At 51.0% G+C, this 19,795-nt stretch overlaps 5 protein-coding genes across 5 annotated transcripts; 2 read left to right on the plus strand and 3 right to left on the minus strand.

Moving 5' to 3' along the window:
* Positions 1-1,007: 1,007 nt before the first annotated feature.
* Positions 1,008-2,887, minus strand: COCSADRAFT_33700 (uncharacterized protein). The gene has a single exon (XM_007697415.1). The coding sequence runs from the start codon at positions 2,671-2,673 to the stop codon at positions 1,060-1,062; it is 1,614 nt and encodes a 537-aa protein (XP_007695605.1). The 5' UTR covers positions 2,674-2,887; the 3' UTR covers positions 1,008-1,059.
* Positions 2,888-3,058: 171 nt separating this feature from the next.
* On the plus strand, positions 3,059-7,310 carry COCSADRAFT_109846 (uncharacterized protein). Its single transcript, XM_007698156.1, has 2 exons — positions 3,059-5,871; positions 5,922-7,310. Exons 1-2 carry the CDS (start codon positions 3,195-3,197, stop codon positions 7,040-7,042), a joined length of 3,798 nt encoding a protein of 1,265 aa, XP_007696346.1. The 5' UTR covers positions 3,059-3,194; the 3' UTR covers positions 7,043-7,310.
* An 11-nt stretch (positions 7,311-7,321) lies between these two features.
* Positions 7,322-9,455, minus strand: COCSADRAFT_109847 (uncharacterized protein). The gene is made up of 4 exons (XM_007698157.1): positions 9,164-9,455; positions 8,962-9,103; positions 8,543-8,908; positions 7,322-8,487 (listed from the first exon to the last, which is right to left on the minus strand). The coding sequence occupies exons 1-4, from the start codon at positions 9,334-9,336 to the stop codon at positions 7,480-7,482; spliced, it is 1,689 nt and encodes a 562-aa protein (XP_007696347.1). The 5' UTR covers positions 9,337-9,455; the 3' UTR covers positions 7,322-7,479.
* Positions 9,456-9,947: 492 nt separating this feature from the next.
* Positions 9,948-12,389, plus strand: COCSADRAFT_33702 (uncharacterized protein). Its single transcript, XM_007697416.1, has 2 exons — positions 9,948-11,870; positions 11,926-12,389. The coding sequence occupies exons 1-2, from the start codon at positions 10,249-10,251 to the stop codon at positions 12,095-12,097; spliced, it is 1,794 nt and encodes a 597-aa protein (XP_007695606.1). The 5' UTR covers positions 9,948-10,248; the 3' UTR covers positions 12,098-12,389.
* A 1,127-nt stretch (positions 12,390-13,516) lies between these two features.
* Positions 13,517-15,847, minus strand: COCSADRAFT_33703 (uncharacterized protein). The gene is made up of 4 exons (XM_007697417.1): positions 15,364-15,847; positions 15,061-15,302; positions 14,052-14,993; positions 13,517-13,991 (listed from the first exon to the last, which is right to left on the minus strand). Exons 1-4 carry the CDS (start codon positions 15,675-15,677, stop codon positions 13,792-13,794), a joined length of 1,698 nt encoding a protein of 565 aa, XP_007695607.1. The 5' UTR covers positions 15,678-15,847; the 3' UTR covers positions 13,517-13,791.
* Between the last annotated feature and the right edge of the window lie 3,948 nt (positions 15,848-19,795).

Below are 19,795 nucleotides of genomic sequence, written 5' to 3' on the forward strand. Positions count from 1 at the left end.
ATCGTACGCCCGATTAAAACGCGTCGCAAGTCTGTCTGTACGCTTAACGAAGTTGGCTGGCCACTTCTGCCCAACCTGGCCAGCACCACGCGCAGCTAACAGTCTATCGGCCATATCGCGCACAGCTACGTAGGTAGGCGAAAATCCGCGTAGATCTAGATCAAGTATATAATTAACTATTACCTCCTCTTCTAGCTTGGTAAGCTTCTTTGAGTTGGGCTGGCAATCGCGTCGGGCAGGCTTCCCATTGCGCCTGTTCTGTAGCGTTGATCGTGTCACATTAAATGTTGCTGCTGCACGTCGGTTGCTCTGGATTTGATGAGCATTAAGAGAAGAGATAGCAAGCTGAATATCTGTTTCATTTGAAGGCATTTAGAATATACTGCGTGGAGTGGTTGTGTATAGAGTTAAACCGCGTGCGCAAACTTGGTGGGGTGGCCAACTCGCTTGCCTGGCCAACTCGCTTATCCAGCACGTTAAATATAGTATGAGCTTACATTAGAACTGCGTCGTGATCCTTGGACCCGCAGTTGGAAGATTACCAACATAGTCCATGGATATGCAATGCACTTTCTGCTACCCATGCAGGTATATGCTGTCGCTCATGCACGTTCGTACCACACTTTTTGCATTCTAAAAGTAGCAACTTACCCACTCGGTCTGCCTAGTAGTCACTCAATGCAGATCAGACGAATTTCCGTGTGTCTCATTTAAATGTATTACAGGAAGAGCGGGTGGATGAGAGGACTAGTCTGACGCGCTAGCAATGCGCAGCCATGAGCCTTTCCTTGTCCCATTGCCTTTCTCTCACCCTGTATCGAATGATTTCTTACAGGAAAATCAGAGCAGTAAAACCTCCGAGAGTGTGATGATTTATGGAACCAACAAGGTAATCATGGACTTTGTGATATTTGTTCTGTGGACCTAGAATTACTGATTATATGTGTGTAGTTACTTAGTAATAACCCACGAGTACATCTTACTCTGGGTATCTACCTAGACTAAACTGTCCTTGAGATAATCGCCATCGCGCAGCTCTATAGGCCTATGTTTGATACATCACTTCTTCTTCCCCTTACAAGGCATAAAACGCTCAAGATTCTCTTCCAGGTAGCCGTTTTCAGCTAACATCTCCAGCCATTTCTTTATGACTGGACCAGAGTCATAGCGCCGTTGTGTAGCCTTTGTATCTTCTTCTGCCTCATTCTGCATCTCCATCATAATTTGTGTACCGTCATCGTTGGCTTGGATAACCAGCTGCTGACGTCTCGCAAGAACTTGCTGTGTGTCTTCATTGTCAATGGCTTCCTTAATTGCCTCAGGCACAGGATTGGCAGCGAGATACGACTCAAGACCAAGCATGCAAGGGTTGGGTGGTTGCCCGTCTGCACTGACGAGGTGTCTCCAGTCTTGAGATGTAGATTGGGAGAGGTGGTCGAGACGCGCTTCGACATGTGCCAGAGTGTTGATCGTAAGACTGGCACAGTTGCGTAAGGGAATTAGAGGGGACTGCGTCAGTGCTATAACACCGTAGTCGTCGTCACCTGCTGCCATGAGGGTGGCAATTGTGTCAGAAACCGACTCTAACCACGTCTCTCCTTGTTCTGGCTTGAAAGAACCCACACACGTCGGATACTTGTCGAAGCCATCTAGCTTCCACACTTCATTACCAACAGGAACGAAAGCAATGTAGTGGTGTGCATTATCCTCGACCCTCTCCTCACTATCGTCTGTAGCTACCGAGTCGGCAGAAGCTTGCCGTGACTTTGTCCCTCTCTTTCTTGGCTTACTCTTTTCAGCCAGTTGTGTTTTGAGACGCCTGACACGCTTGACTTTGTGGCTGAGATGCTTGTCACCTTCTAGGATATCCATCTTCTTGGCAAAAGAATTATGAATTCTCTTGACGAAGTCGAAACTTGCAAATGCTTCGCCGCGCTGATACGGCGTAAAATCTTTGGTGAAGTCCCTGAATTGCTGTAGGTGCTCCCCAATAGAAACGTCTGTAGTTTGGTTCATGAGAATATTTATCATGGCCAGCGTTGCACAACTGTCCTGGGCTGGTAATTGGTTGGCAAACCACACTCCATCAGAACACTCGTTTTGTCGATCCTCGTTACCAAACTGGCGGTAGTGGAATAGCAAAATGAAACCATAGATTGGCTGGGGGATATTTTCGCGGATGAATTGCTGGTCCATGCTGAAGACTTCGCGAACGGTCACGCCTTCGACGCCCATTTCGCGGAGAATGACGGAGAAACACGCGGGCTCGCTTTCGATTTCACAGAAGCCTTGCCAGGTCTCTTTGTCAAAGGTAGTAGCGGGCATATCCGGAGGGCTTGGAAAGATCGGCTTAATTGCAAGGCCATCCTTGGGTGCTGAGGGTGATGGCGAGGCTTTGGATCTCTTGCTGTCGGGCTCGGAATTTGACGGCTCAGGCGGACTTCGCTTCCTGGCATTGGGTGAAACTGCTTTGGAAGGCTTCACCAGAGTTCCAGAGTCTGCGGAAATTTGAGGTGTTGATGCGTCACTCCCCTCTTGCATGATTTTAGAATCAGTAACGTCCACTGCGTTTGCTGAGTCTTTGCCAGGCATCGCTTGCTCCTGAGTATGGTCTTGGGTTGTTGCCAAGACATCATAGCCATTTGTCGGCTGATGGCAATACAACTGCGCCATGGCGAGCGATTCGAATGAAAAAGCTTGTGAGTGAGACAAAATGTGCCGTATTTTGGGTCAAAGTAGAAGAGGCTCACGTGTACGCGTGGAGATTGGGAGGGTGGAAAGAAGGAAAGTAGACGAGCATGGCGACGGGATCCGCGGCTTACACAAAACCCTGCTCGACAGCTTGCGACGTATTACGACAACAAGAAGCGATGAACGTACCGCTACATGGTGAATGTGGAGTAGCGCAGCAAGAGCAGGTAGGCGATGGCGATGCTAGGCAAAGGGCACGTGACCGATAGCTCGGGGTTGCGCAGTTTTGATTGGCTGGCCAGGACAGCGCAGTCCGCATCATCCTTGTCGCGCCTGTCGCGTAGATGTCAGTAAATGTTTTGTTTGCCAGTCTCACGTCGCCCAGGGAGAGGAACCGTCGACAAGCACCCCAACTCCCGAAAGAATACCGGCTGATTCCATCTCCGCCGTCGCATTTTCCGGCCCATGAACACGACATCGGTCAAAACTCTACTCCTGGTGCGATGAACGGCACACCAGCCCGGCGAGGCGTGGGCGGCTTCCCACAGACACCACACAACAACGCCAACGCCAACAGGTCTCCCGGCCTGCAAAGCCCAGAAGCATCCTCCCCGCGGCCAAACATTCGATCGCCGCTTCCCGATCTCCCAAAAGCCCCTCCGCAGCCGACCTCAGGGCCCCTCATACCCTCGGACATTCTCGATCCCGCTCAGCAGCGCTTCTACGTATTCGCTGTCTACATCGGCCTATGGGCATACCGGACATATGACTTCTATACGCTAGCCCTCGAGGACGACGAGTCGCTGTGGCTGTGTCTGAAATGGTGCTTCTTTGACGTGCTATTCATGTTCGGCGTACCGCTGCTCGAGATTCCCTGGCTGGAATGGGGCAATGGCGCTGCTTTTCTCCTATTCATAATGCATGCTGGAATCGACGTCATGCTCATGTTCAGAATTGGCATACCTGTACAAGCTTGGTTCATGGGATTGATTGGTTTCCTGTGGGATAGCGAACTGGCCATCAGCGAACGGAGCGTCAAGCCTGGCGCAATCATACATAATGCATCCCTAATTCTCGGAAAGCAGATTGTCAATATCTTACCCGAGGGATCTGCCATCCTGAACCCAGAAAGGCAGTCTTTCTGTCTTAGCTCAACCATCTCTCAACTCGATATTCCCATCAGGATCAACCAGACCGAGCCTCACGAGATGGAACTCTTGCGCATCGACATCGACACCAACGTGAATGAGACCATCACAGTCAAGAAGAGCGAGCTGAAGGGAATGATGAAGAAGGCAAGAAAAGCGGTCAAGAACGCCAACCCCGACGACCCGTTAACATTGACCTACACCATCAAGAAGCCAGGCGTGTATCTTTTGAAAAAGGTTACGGATCAGTCAAAGCTTCAGGTGCGACCCCGCTCAACCAACGCTGTGGTAACTACCTGCCCACAAGCCCGAGTCAAACCAACTGGCAACAACAGATGCCGAAGCGATCTATCAAATGTTTCGCTGGAAGTTGAGGGTACTCCGCCGCTAAGCGTCAAGTACCGTCTGACAGTAAACGGAAAACCTCGAGGTGGATCCCAGTTTCAGAATTTGCAACCAGAGGATGTCATCTCGCCTCTGTCCAGGCATACATCACAAGCATTGGTAAAGAACGGGCGCGAAGACATTTCCTGGGCTCGCTCGCAAAAGGTTCTGGTACCTTTGAACGAAACCCTTACGAACAGCGGTTCGTGGGAGTATGAGATTGAAGAGGTACATGATGGATTGGGCAACTTCGTCAGCTACGTGAACGTCGATGATGAGGATAGACCGAAACCCAAGGTTGCAGGCATCCGCCAAATGTTTGAAGTTCACGAACGACCTACCGCTTTTCTGAAGGGATGTAGCCCACAGAATCCTCTCCGTGTGCCCAAGGGTAACACTGCCCGCCTGCCGGTCCATTACGCTTCGACTGGCAAGAACCCCATTGACACTGCGCACACGGTCGAGTATCTTTTCACGCCTCAGGAGAACATCATTGCAGACGGCTATCATAGCCCAGATGCTGTTCTGCAAAAGCAAGTCATGCGAAAGGGAGAGCAGCCCACCATCTCAGCAGCAGGTCTATACACAATCAAGTCTGTGGCATCCGAGTTCTGCGATGGCGAAGTCTTTGAGCCTACCTCGTGTCTGCTCCAAAACCCACCCGAGCCGGATATGACATTGGACAGCGAAGACATTATCGACAAGTGCGCTGGTAACCCAATTGGTCTTCGTGTTGGTCTCGATTTCGTAGGAAGCCCGCCTTTCACACTCACGTACTACGAAAAGAAGGACAACGGAAGAGAGATCAGAAAGACACCATTGCAGATTGCCAGTCTTCGCAGCACAATCGATCTCACTCCACAAGATGCCGGTCACTACGAGTACATCTTCAAGACCATCAGCGACTCTGTGTACCCAGAGAGGCCCCTCAACAATATTAGACTTCAACAAGATGTGAAGCCATCTGCACAAGCACACTTTATTGAGAGCAGAAGGCCCAAGCAGGCTTGTATCGACGATGTCGCGGAGTTCGACGTTGGTTTTGTCGGAGAGGCACCCTGGAAACTGGAATACGAGATTGTTCACAATGGCAAACGTACAAGGCGCTCTATCGAAACCGAAAACGCACACTACACTATTCGAACCGACAAGCTTAGCAGTGGTGGAGAGTACGTTGTAGCATTGACTAGTGTGACCGATAAAGCCAAGTGCAAAGAAGTTCTCAAGGAAGAAGCTAGGGTTAATGTACGACACGAACGACCCAAGGCTTACTTCGGTCACATTGAGGGTAAGCAGTCGGTACTGGCGCTGGAAAGCCGACAGGTTGGATTACCGCTTCGCTTTACTGGAAACGGTCCTTGGTCGCTCAAGTACGAGAACTTGAAGACCAAAGAAGTCAAACGAGAGTCTTTCCAGAACCCCAACTCGTGGCTTGATGTCAAGACAGATGGCACATATCAACTTATTTCAGTCAGGGACTCTATCTGTCCAGGTCTGATCGATGATACAGCGGATCAATTCCATGTTTCTTGGGTGGCTCGACCCTCGCTCAGCGTTCCCGAAAAGAGCGCCGTTCTTGATGGAAGCAAGTACATCAAAGAGCCTGTCTGTGAAGGCGATGAAGACGCATTTGATGTCTCCCTGACTGGTGAGTACTCTATCGTACTATGGATTTTTACGATACTGACTATATTACAGGTAACCCTCCCTTTGACATTTCTTACCGACAGGAGTACAAGGACAAGAAGGGCAAGACAGCTTCTGTTAGTGAAAAGGATCTTCATACTGCAGGTGGCTTCGCTTCTATACGATCCGAGACCTCAAAGGCTGGTACTTACGAGTACACTTTCTTGAAACTTGCCGACTCTCGCTATGACCATTCGAAGAAGCATTTCTCGCCCGTTACTATCCAGCAAACTGTTCACTCTCGGCCGAGTGCACGCTTCGATAAGCCTGGAAAGACGTACAGTTACTGCTCCCGGGAGTCAGAGGGAGAAGAGGTTATTCCCATCACTTTGGAGGGCATCGCACCCTTCTACCTCGAGGTGGAGATTAAGCACCAGGGTACACCCAAACCGGAGATCAGCATTCACAAGAACATTCCCACGAACAAGTACGATCTCAAGATTGAGCATCGCAAGATGCATCTAGGGCACTCATCCATCTCCATCCGCAAGGTTCGCGACTCGCGCGGATGTACCCTCAAGCCCCCACCAGGCGGTCCCCGTGTCCAGATCAGCGTGCACGATGCCCCGACGGCCACACCTCTGGAAGACCGCCAGGACTTTTGTGTTGGCGAGCGCCTCTCGTTCGCCCTTGGGGGTCAATCCCCCTTTACAGTCTTCTACACATTTGAGAAGCAAGAGCGCAAGGCATCCAACCCAGGCACCACTTTCCGCCGTCTGGCCGAGCTTCCGGGAACCTTCACCATCACTGGTCTCCGTGACTCCGCGTCAGAATGCCTCGCCAGTCTGGACCTCACCAAGACCATCCACCCCATCCCCTCTGTGCGCCTCTCGGGCGGCCAAGTCACCGAAGTCGACATCCACGAGGGCGGTGGCACCGATCTAGAGTTCCAGTTCTGGGGCACCCCACCTTTTGAATTCACTTATACCCGCAGCACGAATGCGAACAAGGGAAGAAAGAGCAAGGTGCTGGAGATTCGAACAGAGGTTAGCCATGAAATGACGATGAGTATCCCCGTTCAGGAAGAGGGTACGTATGAGGTTGTTTCGATCAAGGATCGGTGGTGTAGTTTTGCCAGGCCGGGAGAGGGCGTAGATGGGAAGAGTGGGGGACAGAAGATGTTGACGTATTGAAGTGAAGTGAAGTGAAGGCATGAATGGGTTGGGGAGATGGGGAATGAACTTTTTCTGCATTTACGGGCGTTGGAAAGTTTGAGCTTTTTTTCGTAGAGAAGCGTCTTTGGTTTTTTTTTTCATTTTGTCCGATTGACTGAGTACTTGTGTGCGAAACATATATTGCAGAGGTGAAGACCGTGTGTTTGGCTTAGGCAAAAAAATAAAGGGGTAAGCTCGTTAATACCAAGAATCAATTTTGCAGCAAAATTTCAAATCAATAGCACAGAAGATACGAAACGTGTACTGTTTGTGTAGTATGTGTGAATTGAGAATTCCTAGGGTGTAAAAGTCGGTGGTATCACGACAGTTTCCTCCATTCCTTTTCCAATTCCCCATTGTATTGCAAAAAAAAGTACTCTCCCCAAAATCTTGTTTCAATAGGAGTAGTAGTCGTACTACGAACTAACGACCTGACTCCGACTCGCGGTCTGATCCCTCAAGAAAGCCTCTACCTCCTTGTTGCTCGTAGCATCAATCTGGCGATCGATTTCTTTTTCTTCAGGTGTCTTTTCTCGGGCCGGCTCCGCAGGCTCATCGTGATCCTTGCCATTGACAACGCTGGCTACGGCTTCGGCAGCCGAAGTGGCGGTGGAAGTGACTACGGCGGAGGCTGATGCAGCAGCAGACTTAGCTTGGTCTATGTAGCTGGGAGCCGCGGGTTGCTGTGGAGAGGGGAGGGGTACCTCTTTAGGGGCCTGGCCAATGGTGCGGGTTTCGACGCTGACGCTCTTGTCGCCGTTGCCATGATCGATAGTTGCGGCATCGGGGGTGCCTTCTGCCAATTGCCCCGAGGCGTGCGTGTGGCTTTGTTGCTCGAAGCGAGGTTCTGAGGTGCCGGAGCGGATGGGCAGGGTTGCTGTAGTAGGTGCAGTAGCCGTAGTTGGGCTATCGGGGTCTGAAGGTGGGGTGTCTACCTCTGGCACATCGCTATCTGAGGGGTGCGTGGCTGTTCCCGTTGTTGTGAGGGGATCTCCAATCTCAGCTACGGGTGTAGGTGGAATCACATCGCCTTGTCTGTAACCCACGGGATTAGGGATGGTGAAGATGAGCTCGTGTCTCTGTGCGCCGCCCTCGGTGCCAATTCCCCAAGCCTCCATTGCTCCGTCTTTTCCATCTTCCCACTTTAGTGGTCCAATTGGGAATGTCTTACGACCATTTTGTATATTTGGCTTCTCCCACTTCATCTGCGCCTCAATGGTCGGTTCCAGGTTTGGCAATTGGCCCCACTCAAAGTCGAGGCCGCCGCCGTACTTCTTGGGAATATTTTCGTGGTCGATATACTGAGATAGTGTGGGATATACATTCGACGGGGAGAGGATGAAGATTTTGGACACCGTAATGGGATCAAACCATCGCTTGACCCAGCCCCAGACGGTGGGGAAGAAACTAGGCGCGCCAACAACCTAAAATCCTGTCAGTCTTGCTGGAATGACCGGGCATGAATTAGTGTATACATACAAATATCCTGTCGAGTGTCTCTGGGTAATGTGCTGTGGCCAGAACGGAAGCGTCCTGCATATGTCCCTTGAGATTCCAAAACTGTTTCAGACCAACATTACTGATATCCACAATGTTGTTACTCTGTGAAACGGGGGTCTCCGGGTAGGCACGAGGCACCATGGAGCACAATGGCGAGTAGAACCTTGTGAGGGATTCATAGAGGGCGAAGAGGCGCAGATTCTTGGTTGGGACGTTGGGAAGGGTGGTCTTTGACTTTGCGAGTTGCTTTTCGTATGCAGAGATATTTTTGGAGTTGAGCGGGGCGACTTCGAAGAGGAAGAGGGGAATGCCGCGCTTGTCACGTCGGCCCAGCCATTGCGGATACTGGGTGAGCTTGTTAGAGAGAATGAGCACATGGTGGGTCTGGGGATTGGTACCAGACGACGTGTCTGCTCGTACTCCTCGACGTCAATGGTGTTGAAGATATCGCTCAGCTTGTTCTCTTTGCGCCAATCTTCAGTGTCCTTGAACTGCTTGAAGGCTTCTTGGGGAACAAAACGACGTGCGCGCAAGTAGCGCCTGTTCCTAGTCAGCTTCCCCACTAATTTTGTCGGCGATGTACTAGAGTTTTGCACGCACAGTAAAGTCTCGTCGTCATGGCTTGCGTGCTTCTGCCCGACTGCAGGCGTGTAGTAGCCAGCCTTCTCGCAGATGGCCTTGAACTCGACAAGCTGAGCCTGTTGATTCTCTGAAAGATGGGATAAATGGCCGGCAGGGTATTGCATCGACTCGACTCTGCTTAGCTCGGCCATGGTGACGGATGAAAAAGCAATGTGAAATTAAAGGAATACAAGGGAGTCAGGAGGGGGAAGAGGGGAGCAGTAAGATGAGATGCGCGCTTCTAGGGCGTCATGTTGTTTAATGCAGTGCGGCGGTGCGTCAAAAGCAGTGACATCAACTGTGGCTACGGTACATAGTACACCGGTCGGGCCTCTCGGAACGCGGGAATCGGAACCCATCGCGCGGCCGTGCCGGACTAAACGTGGACGACTTCGTGCCGTTTTCTACTACTAATACCACGAGTCGTTGCGCTTGTGCTTGAAGTATGACAGCTGTGTCCGGGTCGTGCGTCGGCAGCATTGTTCGCAAGGTTGTCTTGCAAGCGTGGGGCTTTCGTTTGGGTACGAATCCAGCCAGGCCCAACTGGTTCCGACCACTGATCATTCGTCTGTCAGCAACCATGATCAAGATTTTTGATTGTTCATCGCACTGAACGAGTTAGTCTACGGGTGTCAAGGCTCAGATGTCAGACAGGGTGCGGATGTAAGTATGGCGCTGTTTCCGTCTCCGCCTCCGTCTCCGCACGAAACATTCGTCTTACCATAATAAGCACATATACTTACTTGCATACTACCATGTTGACACTACTCATATCCATTCTGTACCGTGAAATGGAATGCCAGAATGTTGAGGTGCAGTATCGCAACATGGCTGCCGAGGCTGGCTGATAAGCGATAAGCGAACTACAATGCGATGCGATCATCGTCGCCGCCCCAGCCATGTCTCAACATTGACGCAATCCGGCGCGAAGACTTGATCACGGCTTGCCGCCGTCGCCTCAAGCCAGTCACTGATATCGCATGGTCGCCAGATCCTCATCTCTCACGCCTTCATAGTCCTCTGCCTGCGCGCCTGCGCTGACTTGATTTACCCCGCGGCTCATCATGGCGCGTCCCTGCTTCACTAATCTGCCGACGGAGATTCTCGAGGCCATATTCCTGAATCTGGATCCTCACTCTCTCGTCGCGGTATCGCAGACGAACAAGCTCATCAAGCGACTCACAACTGATGCGCCCATCATCTGGCGTCACCTTTGCAAGACGCAGTTCAAAACATGGGATTCTCGCCACAACATCGCCGCAAAGTTTGCCGCGCCCTTGTCCGACGTAGATTGGCGCGCCTTGTACATGACTAAACACACAATTAACCGCCGTACAAAAGAGCTGCTCAATCACATCATCGCCACTCAGCACGGGCGCATACGCTGCATCAACGACATCGCAGACTATGGATACGACGCAAAAGAGACGCTGCTTAGAGAATGCGCCTGTCCAGACGATGCGGAAGATGTGCTGGCAAGAAGATACTATGCGAATGCCGTTCTGGAGCGCATACATCGTGAAGTCGCCATCAAGGTATGGACTAGTCTGCATGATGGAAATGACGTGCCCATCGAGAGAGCTCTAGGCGCATACGATGTGTTTGCCAGAGTTGGTGAAGAGGTTGATGTTGATGTCGTTGCAAACGACATAGGCGAGCTGGCTGACGGGCTGCTGCAAGAATACCCCAACTTCCGTGACTGGAGTCCACGAGACAAGGCTTATACCCTAGCCTCATTCCTTCGGGATCGCGGCTTCAACGGTGTTCCCGATGCTTCATACCGTGCGCTGCGGAACTCGTTCATCGGACTGGTACTGCGCTCGGCTGCCCATGAGTCACTTCCTCTGATCTCCGTAGCGATATACTGTGCGATAGCTCGACGCGTTGGCCTCGATGCCCGGCCCTGTGGCTTCCTCTTTCATGTCTACACTCTTGTGTATGCACCCAAGAACTATGATCTTAATGGAAAGTACAAGCCTACCAGCTCCAGTGAACGCGAATACATGTACCTGGATCCTTTCCGTTCCACGTCGGAAGTGCGACAGGGCGACTTGCAGCGCACACTACGCAACATGGGTGTCCCGAGTAGCGAACATCAAAGTTTCCTGAGCGATACTAACACAAGAGAAATGGTTCTGCGTACCGCACGCAACATCATGAACTCTGTGCAAATGATTCGCGAAACCGAAGCCGGAATGGGCAGTGTGCAATCGTCATGGATAAATGCCAATCCCGACATGGACAATGCCTTTTACGCAACCATATGGGCTATGTTGCTCCTCGGACCAAATGATGACACCTCCAATATAGGACACACCACCATCCGGCGCCGCCAGTACCTGCCTTATCTGCTCGAGCACTTCCAGATGCATTACCCGTGGGATGTCACCCTGCTATCACGCTACATTATCCCTATGTTCTACAATCAACTCGAAGGGCACCGGTTATTGTCCTTTGTGCAGAACATGCATCAAGTGGATGCCATACGTAAACCTAGAATCGCCCGTTCCGAACGTACGCGGAACGTTTCCTTCAAAGTCGGCCAGCTATTTCAACACAAGCGGTATGGTTACGAGGGCGTCATTACGGGATGGGATGTGGTGTGTGACGCAAACGAAGACTGGATTCAGAACACGCGCGTTGATTCCCTGCCAAATGGCAGGAATCAGGCTTTCTATCACGTCCTGTAAGACTTGCTCGGCTTCTTTTCGTTTTTGGAAACTCTGCTGACCAAGATGTAGTGTCTGCGATAAGTCAGTTCGCTATGTTGCCGCTGAGAACATTCAACCCGTCAGTGAAGACACATATCCTTCAGAAGCACTGCTGAAGCTCGCTGGACGACACTTCAAGCGCTGGGATGAGAAGCACCACTGCTTTGTAAGTAACGTGCGTGATGAATATCCTCACGACTAGGGAAGCCGGAGTCTTGAATCTGTCTTTGTATAGTATTAGCTTCGGATTGGTGGACCTACTAAACTTGACATTCAGAAGGCGATGGATGAGACTGTAAGATTATTTTGACTACGTGTTATACGTCCTTTTAATTTCGATACTCCCCTCAAAGAAACGGCGTTTATGATTTGGATTACTTCTTGTTTCTTGCTATAAATACCATGTATATTATTGTTCATCCTGAGACAGAGTAAACGAAAAGGAATATGATAGTTTCCGTCTAGAAGATGAAACTGAGAACAAATACCCCGAAAAAATAATGCTTATCCGTTCTTGAAAAAAAGTGATATGAAACAAGCGGTTGCGAATGTAACAGTGATCCAGCTAGCAACGTGGTAAATATCCGAATTCCTGGTCTTACCCAAACTATGTAGTAGTTCTGCCCAAATGACCATTGTCACTCTACTCGTGAGAGAACTCCCGAAAAGAAATACACAAAAAGGGAGACTGAAGCACGTCCTAAATTCACCTTTCACGCACCAATGCACCTGTAACCTGACTGTTGAAATTCCAGTAGTACAAAACACTAAGCAACGCATCGCTAGCATTCTCCGCTGAAAAAACGACACCAAAACCTCCACATCTCGATCTCTCTCCCTCGCTCCAGACTCGATCTCCACTTTGATCTCGAACTCCTACCCAAACCCTGCATAACCCTCACCTTCAGCTCCCCTACCTGCCCTACCCAGCACCGCCAATATCCGCCAACCCAAACATCATCACCATTCATCTACCCAACCCACCAATCACACCCCTCGATCACCCAAACCCCACACCCAGCCGCACCGCACCAGAGCCCCCCCAAAAAACACGGTACCAAAAAAAGCAAAAATCGAAAATCGGGATCCCAGCTTAGCACATGGACCTAGACACATCCCCCCCCAAACCCCATCACAACTAGCCGCCGTGGTACCAGAAGCGCAAGTGAAAGAAAAAAAGTATGGTACACCAAATATGTAATAACATGTGTGACTTGTGCCAAAAAAAAAGATAACTTAGACTATGTACACTAGTCTAGGACTTTTTTTTTCTCGGGGGGTGCCCGAACTAAGAAAAAACGGTACTGTAGTGTGCTAGTCTGAGACCATGTATACGAGGGAGAATGCGGGGTTGCTAGGGGTCTGGGGGCTGAGAGGAGGGTGTGTGCGCGTGATGAGGGGGTGTGGGTGTGTGTTGTGCATACGCGTGTCTATGGGTGTGTGAGGGTCATGAGGGGGTCCAGGTGGCTGGGATCGGAAAGGAGGGAGGCAGAGAGGCAGGGCACATGTGGGAGGTATGGACCTGGTTTGTAGGAAATGGGAGGAGAGTGCGAGGTTTCTTTTCCGTGTTTCATGCCGAGAGGGGGGGGGCGATATGAGAAGATAAGGTGCAAGTCAATCAACAGCATGAACATGGCACAGCATTGTAGATATGGGAGATAGGATCGCAATAGAGACCAGTAATAACTGAGACTCTGGGTATAATAAATTCCATTATTGAAGTTACAAAAAGCGCATCATCGCTTGCAATCAATGCAATAGACGAATTGCCATCATAGCTTCCCAAACATTACTGATCATCCACCAACATCATCATTCCACATATATGAACCTATGTATTTCCATATACCATATACTCCCTTTCTCCCCTATCCAAGGTGTGAAAGAGACACGCACTTAAACAGAGGTCTCCCGCTTAGTGGTAACGTTCTCCACAGGGATCTCAATGTGCTTCTCGGCGAGGTTCATCTCAGCAGCGAAAGTGCTGTGTGGCTTCCACTTGCGAGAAGTGCGAGGAGTGCTCTCCTCCAACATCTTGTCGACCTGCTCGAGAGTAAGACCCTTGGTCTCGGGAACGAAGAAGTAGGCGAAGAGGACTAAGTTGTATATATTAGCAGACGTTCCGTTGAAAAGGTATCAGCAGTCAAAAAACTTACAGGAAATGCAGCAGAGAGAACCCCATAGGAAGAAGACGTTGGATCCAAGACGAGCAGAGTCCTTACGGTCGGCAACAAGGTAAGGAGTAATGATACCGATGATGCAGTTCCAGAACCAGTTGCTAGCAGTGGAGAGACCAACACCGCGAGATCGGATGGTGAGAGGGAAGATTTCACCAATGACGATCCAGGCACAGGGACCCCAAGTGGTGGCGAAGACGGAGATGTTCAAGCAGATGAAGGCAATCATGGCGCGGGTAGCGTTGGGGTTGGCAGGGTGGTCGGCAGTGTTCTTTCCGGCAGTGGCACCAATAGCACCGACGATGAATTGCATGACAACCATGCCTGCGGCACCGAAGATGAGAAGAGGGCGACGTCCAATCTTCTCGACCATGACGAACGAGGCGGGGGTCGAGAGCACGTTGACAAGCGTGGTGACGAGAGAGATCAAGAAGGGGTTGTCGATGGAACCAAGCTGCTGGAAGAAAACGGGTCCAAAGTAGAAGATGAAGTTGATACCAGTCAGCTGTTGCATGGCTTGCATGAAGATACCGAGAGTAGTACGGCGAGCGTTGGACGAAGGCTTGGCGATCTTGCCCTCGAAGCAGGACATCCAGGAGCCAAGGTAGCTGGTCTGGGGAACAACAGACATCTCGTACTCGTGGTTGGCAATGATCTCAGCGAGTTCATCCTGAATGTACTCGGAGTCGGTGGGCTGACCACGGACACGGCCAAGAGCGTTGGCAGCCTTGTCAAGCTTTCCCTTCTTGACCCAGAATCGGGGAGATTCGGGCAGAAGAGCAAGACCGACAGCGAGGATGATAGCCCACAGGAACTGGATGGCAATCGGGATACGGTAAGAACCGGTATCACGGCGTTCCTGAGTCGCGTAGACGACGCAGTTGGCGAGCAGGATACCAATGGTAATGCAGAATTGGTAACCTAATCAAAAGTGTTAACGAAATTGTACGACCCGCAGGGCAGCTTTTCAGCCGGCTTTTGTACTTACCAGCGACAATGGCACCACGGACCTTCTTGGGGGCAATCTCGGACATGTACAGAATGACAATGGAGGAGATGAAACCGACACCAAAACCAGCGATGAGACGACCAGCAGTCATGACACCAAGACCAGTGGAAGCAGTCTCGAGGATACCACCAACCATGAAGATGGCACATCCGAGAATGATAGTAATACGACGTCCGATGAAGTCGGCAATGTCACCAGCGGCGATGGCACCAAAGAAAGTACTATTAGTCCAGTTAGTATTTCAATTGATCCATACAGCAGTGATTGGAATTGACCACATACCCAGCAGATAGGATAGAAGTGACGAGAGATTGTTGCCATGGAGCGATAACGAAGGTAGATTTTCGGTAGTCTGTAATCTGGGGGTCCAAAGGACCGAGGCCGGGGAACTTAACATCGGGGTACTCGGCTCCAGTGTATTGCTTGATGAAGTAGTCCATGTTCAGGACACCTCCCATCCAACCAGTGTCATATCCGAAGAAGATACCTCCGAAAGCTGCAAAAGCAACAATCAGGTAGGCGCGAACAGTGACGGGAGCCTCGACACGGCTAACATCAGCCGTGCCTGTGACGGGGACGACTCCACCTCCAGGCATGATTGTGGTTGTGGTTGTGCTTGGAGAAGGTGAAGCAGGCCGAAGGGCAATTGATAAGAACTCTTCGCACAAAAAGAAGAGTCCCGCACAGCGCTGAAAACAGGAGATGCTAGGGACGTCTGTGAAACGCGATCAGCGGTGGGATTCCCAAGCTTTTAATATGGCACGTCAAGTAGCCGTGATACTACAGCACGGTGCCCGTGTGGCTTTTCTACCGTAACATTGCACATTAACACGCTAGGCCTGGCCGGGCTACAGCTCCGCATCTTACAATTCTGGAAGGATTGCTGCTATTTCTCTATAGGCCGTTGGCCAAATTCCCCCCTACATACTGATGACCATGTCCGCGCCTACATACACATACGGCTGGCACGCGGCTGATCTGGCCTGTCAGCTCAGCCGGTCCTGCTTAGGTAGCCTTCTACACGTCCCCAAGTCTGTGAGCTATTGCTGTCGGTACCACCCATCTGTTGCAGATGGGCGCATATGTGCCTCGATTAGGCGATACAACAGTTGGTCCGGGACACGAAGCGCCTTTGGGGGCGTCGAAACCTGGGGCGCCAAGCTCACTCAAGCTACCCACGGGGGCCTATACTAGCGGGCGAGACCTGCAGACTTTTTCCCAGAAAATCCTTGCAGAAGCCCGAGGCTTGGATCCTTCCGGCGAATGAGTGAGATACAACGTCTACATCCACAGCCGCTAGCCGACGCCTCCCCAGCCAAGACGTCTTATTGCGCCTGGGGCTTGTAGGCGACTCTGGTTCTCGATGCATCACGCTGACTGCCCATTGACAACACCAACAACAGCTGACCGTGAATATCAATTTAGCTCTGTCCTGTTGATGGCCAGCATCTACTGGTACACAAAACGCCACTGGGCGCCGGCGCTTGATCATGCAGTTACTCTTTGTCAAACCGACGACGATCCGGGGTATCGTGCTGGGCCGATTCTAACGTCGTTAGTGTTTATTGCAGCTAGCCGTTGTGCATCGCGATGGGTATGGAGTCGGGAGTGGAAGGCGTGTCCCGGCTTGAAAGCCATGCCTCTGGGTGGGTCAAGCATATCTCGCAGCATACATGCCTGCACAAAAGGATTGGCTCGTCACGGGAGGTGGAGTAAGGGCGGGCCAATAGAGACGGCGGTCCCGAAAAGGTGGTGTGCCTCCTACACAGCACATGCCTATCTGACTGCTGATGGGCCGAAACCCGGAAACATCAAGATTAGCAAACAGGGACGGAAAAGTTACCCTGTTGCTCGACCCCCAGCCGTTGTTCAGGCAGCAAATTGTGCGATCCCAAACACGGGTGGCGTTAATGTTATTGTTGTCACCATTCCCTTTTGCTAGCCACACCCGTGCGGCGCATCTGGAGAACCTTGCTCCCACCACCCGGAGCGACAACGAGCGAATAGGCAAACATGGCTGGCCGCGCTCTCACATGCGTGTCACTGGCAGCTCTCACTAGCTGAGTTTCGGGTGGCACCCCGCTCCCCAAGGCGTCCCGTAAAAGCAAGAGTCCTCTGTAACGCCTCGTGACAATTGCCCCACGGTGGAGGAGATGGTGCTGCAAGCCACCAGGTCAGGGCTTTCTTTATTGTATCTGCCGTGCGTGGTCTCGCGGACACGTCTAGGTTTGGGCGAATCCGACAGACCATGGGCGAGCAAGGGTAAATTCAAAGCTAAAAAGCTAACGGTAATGTCTTGGAGTGCTGGGCGGCGGAGCGCTGGGCCGTATAGGCGTGTATAGAGCAATTGGCCGAATGTCGAAGCGCGCATGCCAATCCCACAGCGTGATACACGTGAGCGCGCTGGAGAGCGGTAATAGTAGCGGCTGTGACCCAGAGGCCTGCTACAACGGTTACGGCTACCCCGACTTTGCATAGCATGCATGTGCGTGTGTAGCCAGTCGGCTGGAGCGAGATGTCGTTCTTGGTCCTTGGGCAAGCGTTCCTTTCTCCACGGGGCTCTAGCCAACCGTCTAGACAGGCGTGTGCGCAAAGGGTCCCCTAGCGCCCTGAGACAACAAGGCAAGGCTGGCTGGCCTGACGTTCCCTTCGGCGCTGATTCAAGCTCCGTCGGCACATGCTTGCGATGCGAACAGCGTTACCCAATGCACAGCAACTCGGGACGACATTGGCAAATGCCTCGCAAATCACCAGAGCCGCAAATGGCGCTACGCATGGCCAACGTTCTGGTCATCATGATGCACGCGCGCTGCACTCCCCTCCCAGTGTGCCTCGCGTAGGTACATACATACAGGCGTAGACCGCGCCGCACCGACATAATCGCTCTATCCTGCAGCGTGCAACCCGAGCGAGAGCATCATTAGGACGTGGCCAGCATCTCGGTCCGGCATCTGTGCCAAGCACTGAAGTCACTACTCGTCCAGTATCAGCCTCAGAGCTGAGCATTCGGATGCATCTGATTCTCAACATTTACAGATGATGACCAACATGCCGATACGACCAAAGTCTCGAACAAGGCCCAGTCATTTGTTCTCCACCCTCGGGGACCCCACAGAGAGGACCTCCACCTTCCGTCATACCAGCAATGGAATGCTCCGCTGACTCAAAACTGACAGAGGCCTTCATTGATAATGAATCAGCCTTGTCCATATCGGCAGTGAATGTTCGGTAGTACAAGTACCGAGAGCGCAGCTAGTTGCACCATCCTTGCTATTGCCCCATTGATTCCAGAATCCAGATTCTTGGTGTCGACCAAAAAAACAACTAGCTTAGGGCGTAGCCCCACGCTGAGACACCAACTGCACCCATGTTATTGTGCAACCGGTGACACCCACATTGATCCCACTCGTGTTCATCAGCTCATCGATGGCGCACTGGGCACCATGGGAGGAAAAGTCTTTAGTCGGGTCTCCCTTCTCTTCTGAAGCTGAGTCGTGAAACTTTTCGCCGCCATCGAGAGCGGTCGACTTTTCATCTTGTTCCCGCCCACACTGCCCCAACACATTCAGGTATCCTGAGGGTAAAAGTTTTTTTCTTCGCTTAGGAGCAGTGTTATAGTCGGCTCATCGTATTCGGTAAATGTGATATCCACTAATAAGCAGAGATGACAAATGCAAAGGCACGACCGTCTCTGCGTGTATATAAGCAGCGGGTAAGTATAACCGTGAGAAAAAAACATTACCTTCATTGTGAAGGCGATTAGAAAGGAGTAGAGAAGCAGGTGAGTGGGACGAAGTAAACATGTCAAGGCGAGAAGGCACTCAGGGTCTTGTAACACTGGCAGGCACGACCTCTTGACCCTTTCCACATGACTCAACTCTACACAGAGGAAGGCGCGAAACCCACAATACCGCAAGGCTCACACCTTCATCGTTATTACAATTCATCATGAGATGATTTGAATCACTCTCGCCATGGTAGGGTGACCTACGTCGAACTCCTTTAAGGTCACCACACTAGATTCTACCGGCAATCTAGCTATTCTTTAGATTATCCTCTAGGCTCATTAAATGCCATCTCTCTCTGTTCGGTCACCATTTCAATGCGTCTAAAACCCGAGGGAATGCCCGCATCATTCAAATTTCCGGCCGTCTATGCTACCAAAGCCATATCTCGGGTATCTCTCGCTCCCACCGCCGATGGAAATTTCTTCACTCAACCATTTTTTGAAGCTTATATCAACAACTCATACTCTCTTCTTCCTCAAAGAAACTATTGCCGTCTGCGTTTCTGGAATGAACATGTCGAGTCTCTAGTCATAGTTCGTACTCTTACCCGGATTCCCGCATGGATGCATGCAGCCTGTGGGTATTCCCGCGTCTATTAATTTTGAGAGCAGAATGAATTCCAGGAGGTAATTTCGCGAGTGAAATAGCTGTAAACAATCTCTACTATCTATTACAATATTGTTCTTACGTTACGATATGATTTACTGTTTAAACTTATCGCAATCATATGTTCTTTCGAGTTTAGGAACAAACTTGTGTTAGTCACTTCATTCTGACGTTTCTTGCTGTCAAATTTGAGTCTCAGCTGACAGCATTCTCAATATCTTCGCATAGTTTCTTCAATAGGATTTATTCTTACGAGCAAAAAATCCAAATTCGCAAGATATTTGATTATCTTACACTGTCACAATCAGCTACAACGAGAA

Source organism: Bipolaris sorokiniana (genome assembly GCF_000338995.1).
Source record: "Bipolaris sorokiniana ND90Pr unplaced genomic scaffold COCSAscaffold_2, whole genome shotgun sequence".
NCBI lineage: Eukaryota > Fungi > Ascomycota > Dothideomycetes > Pleosporales > Pleosporaceae > Bipolaris > Bipolaris sorokiniana.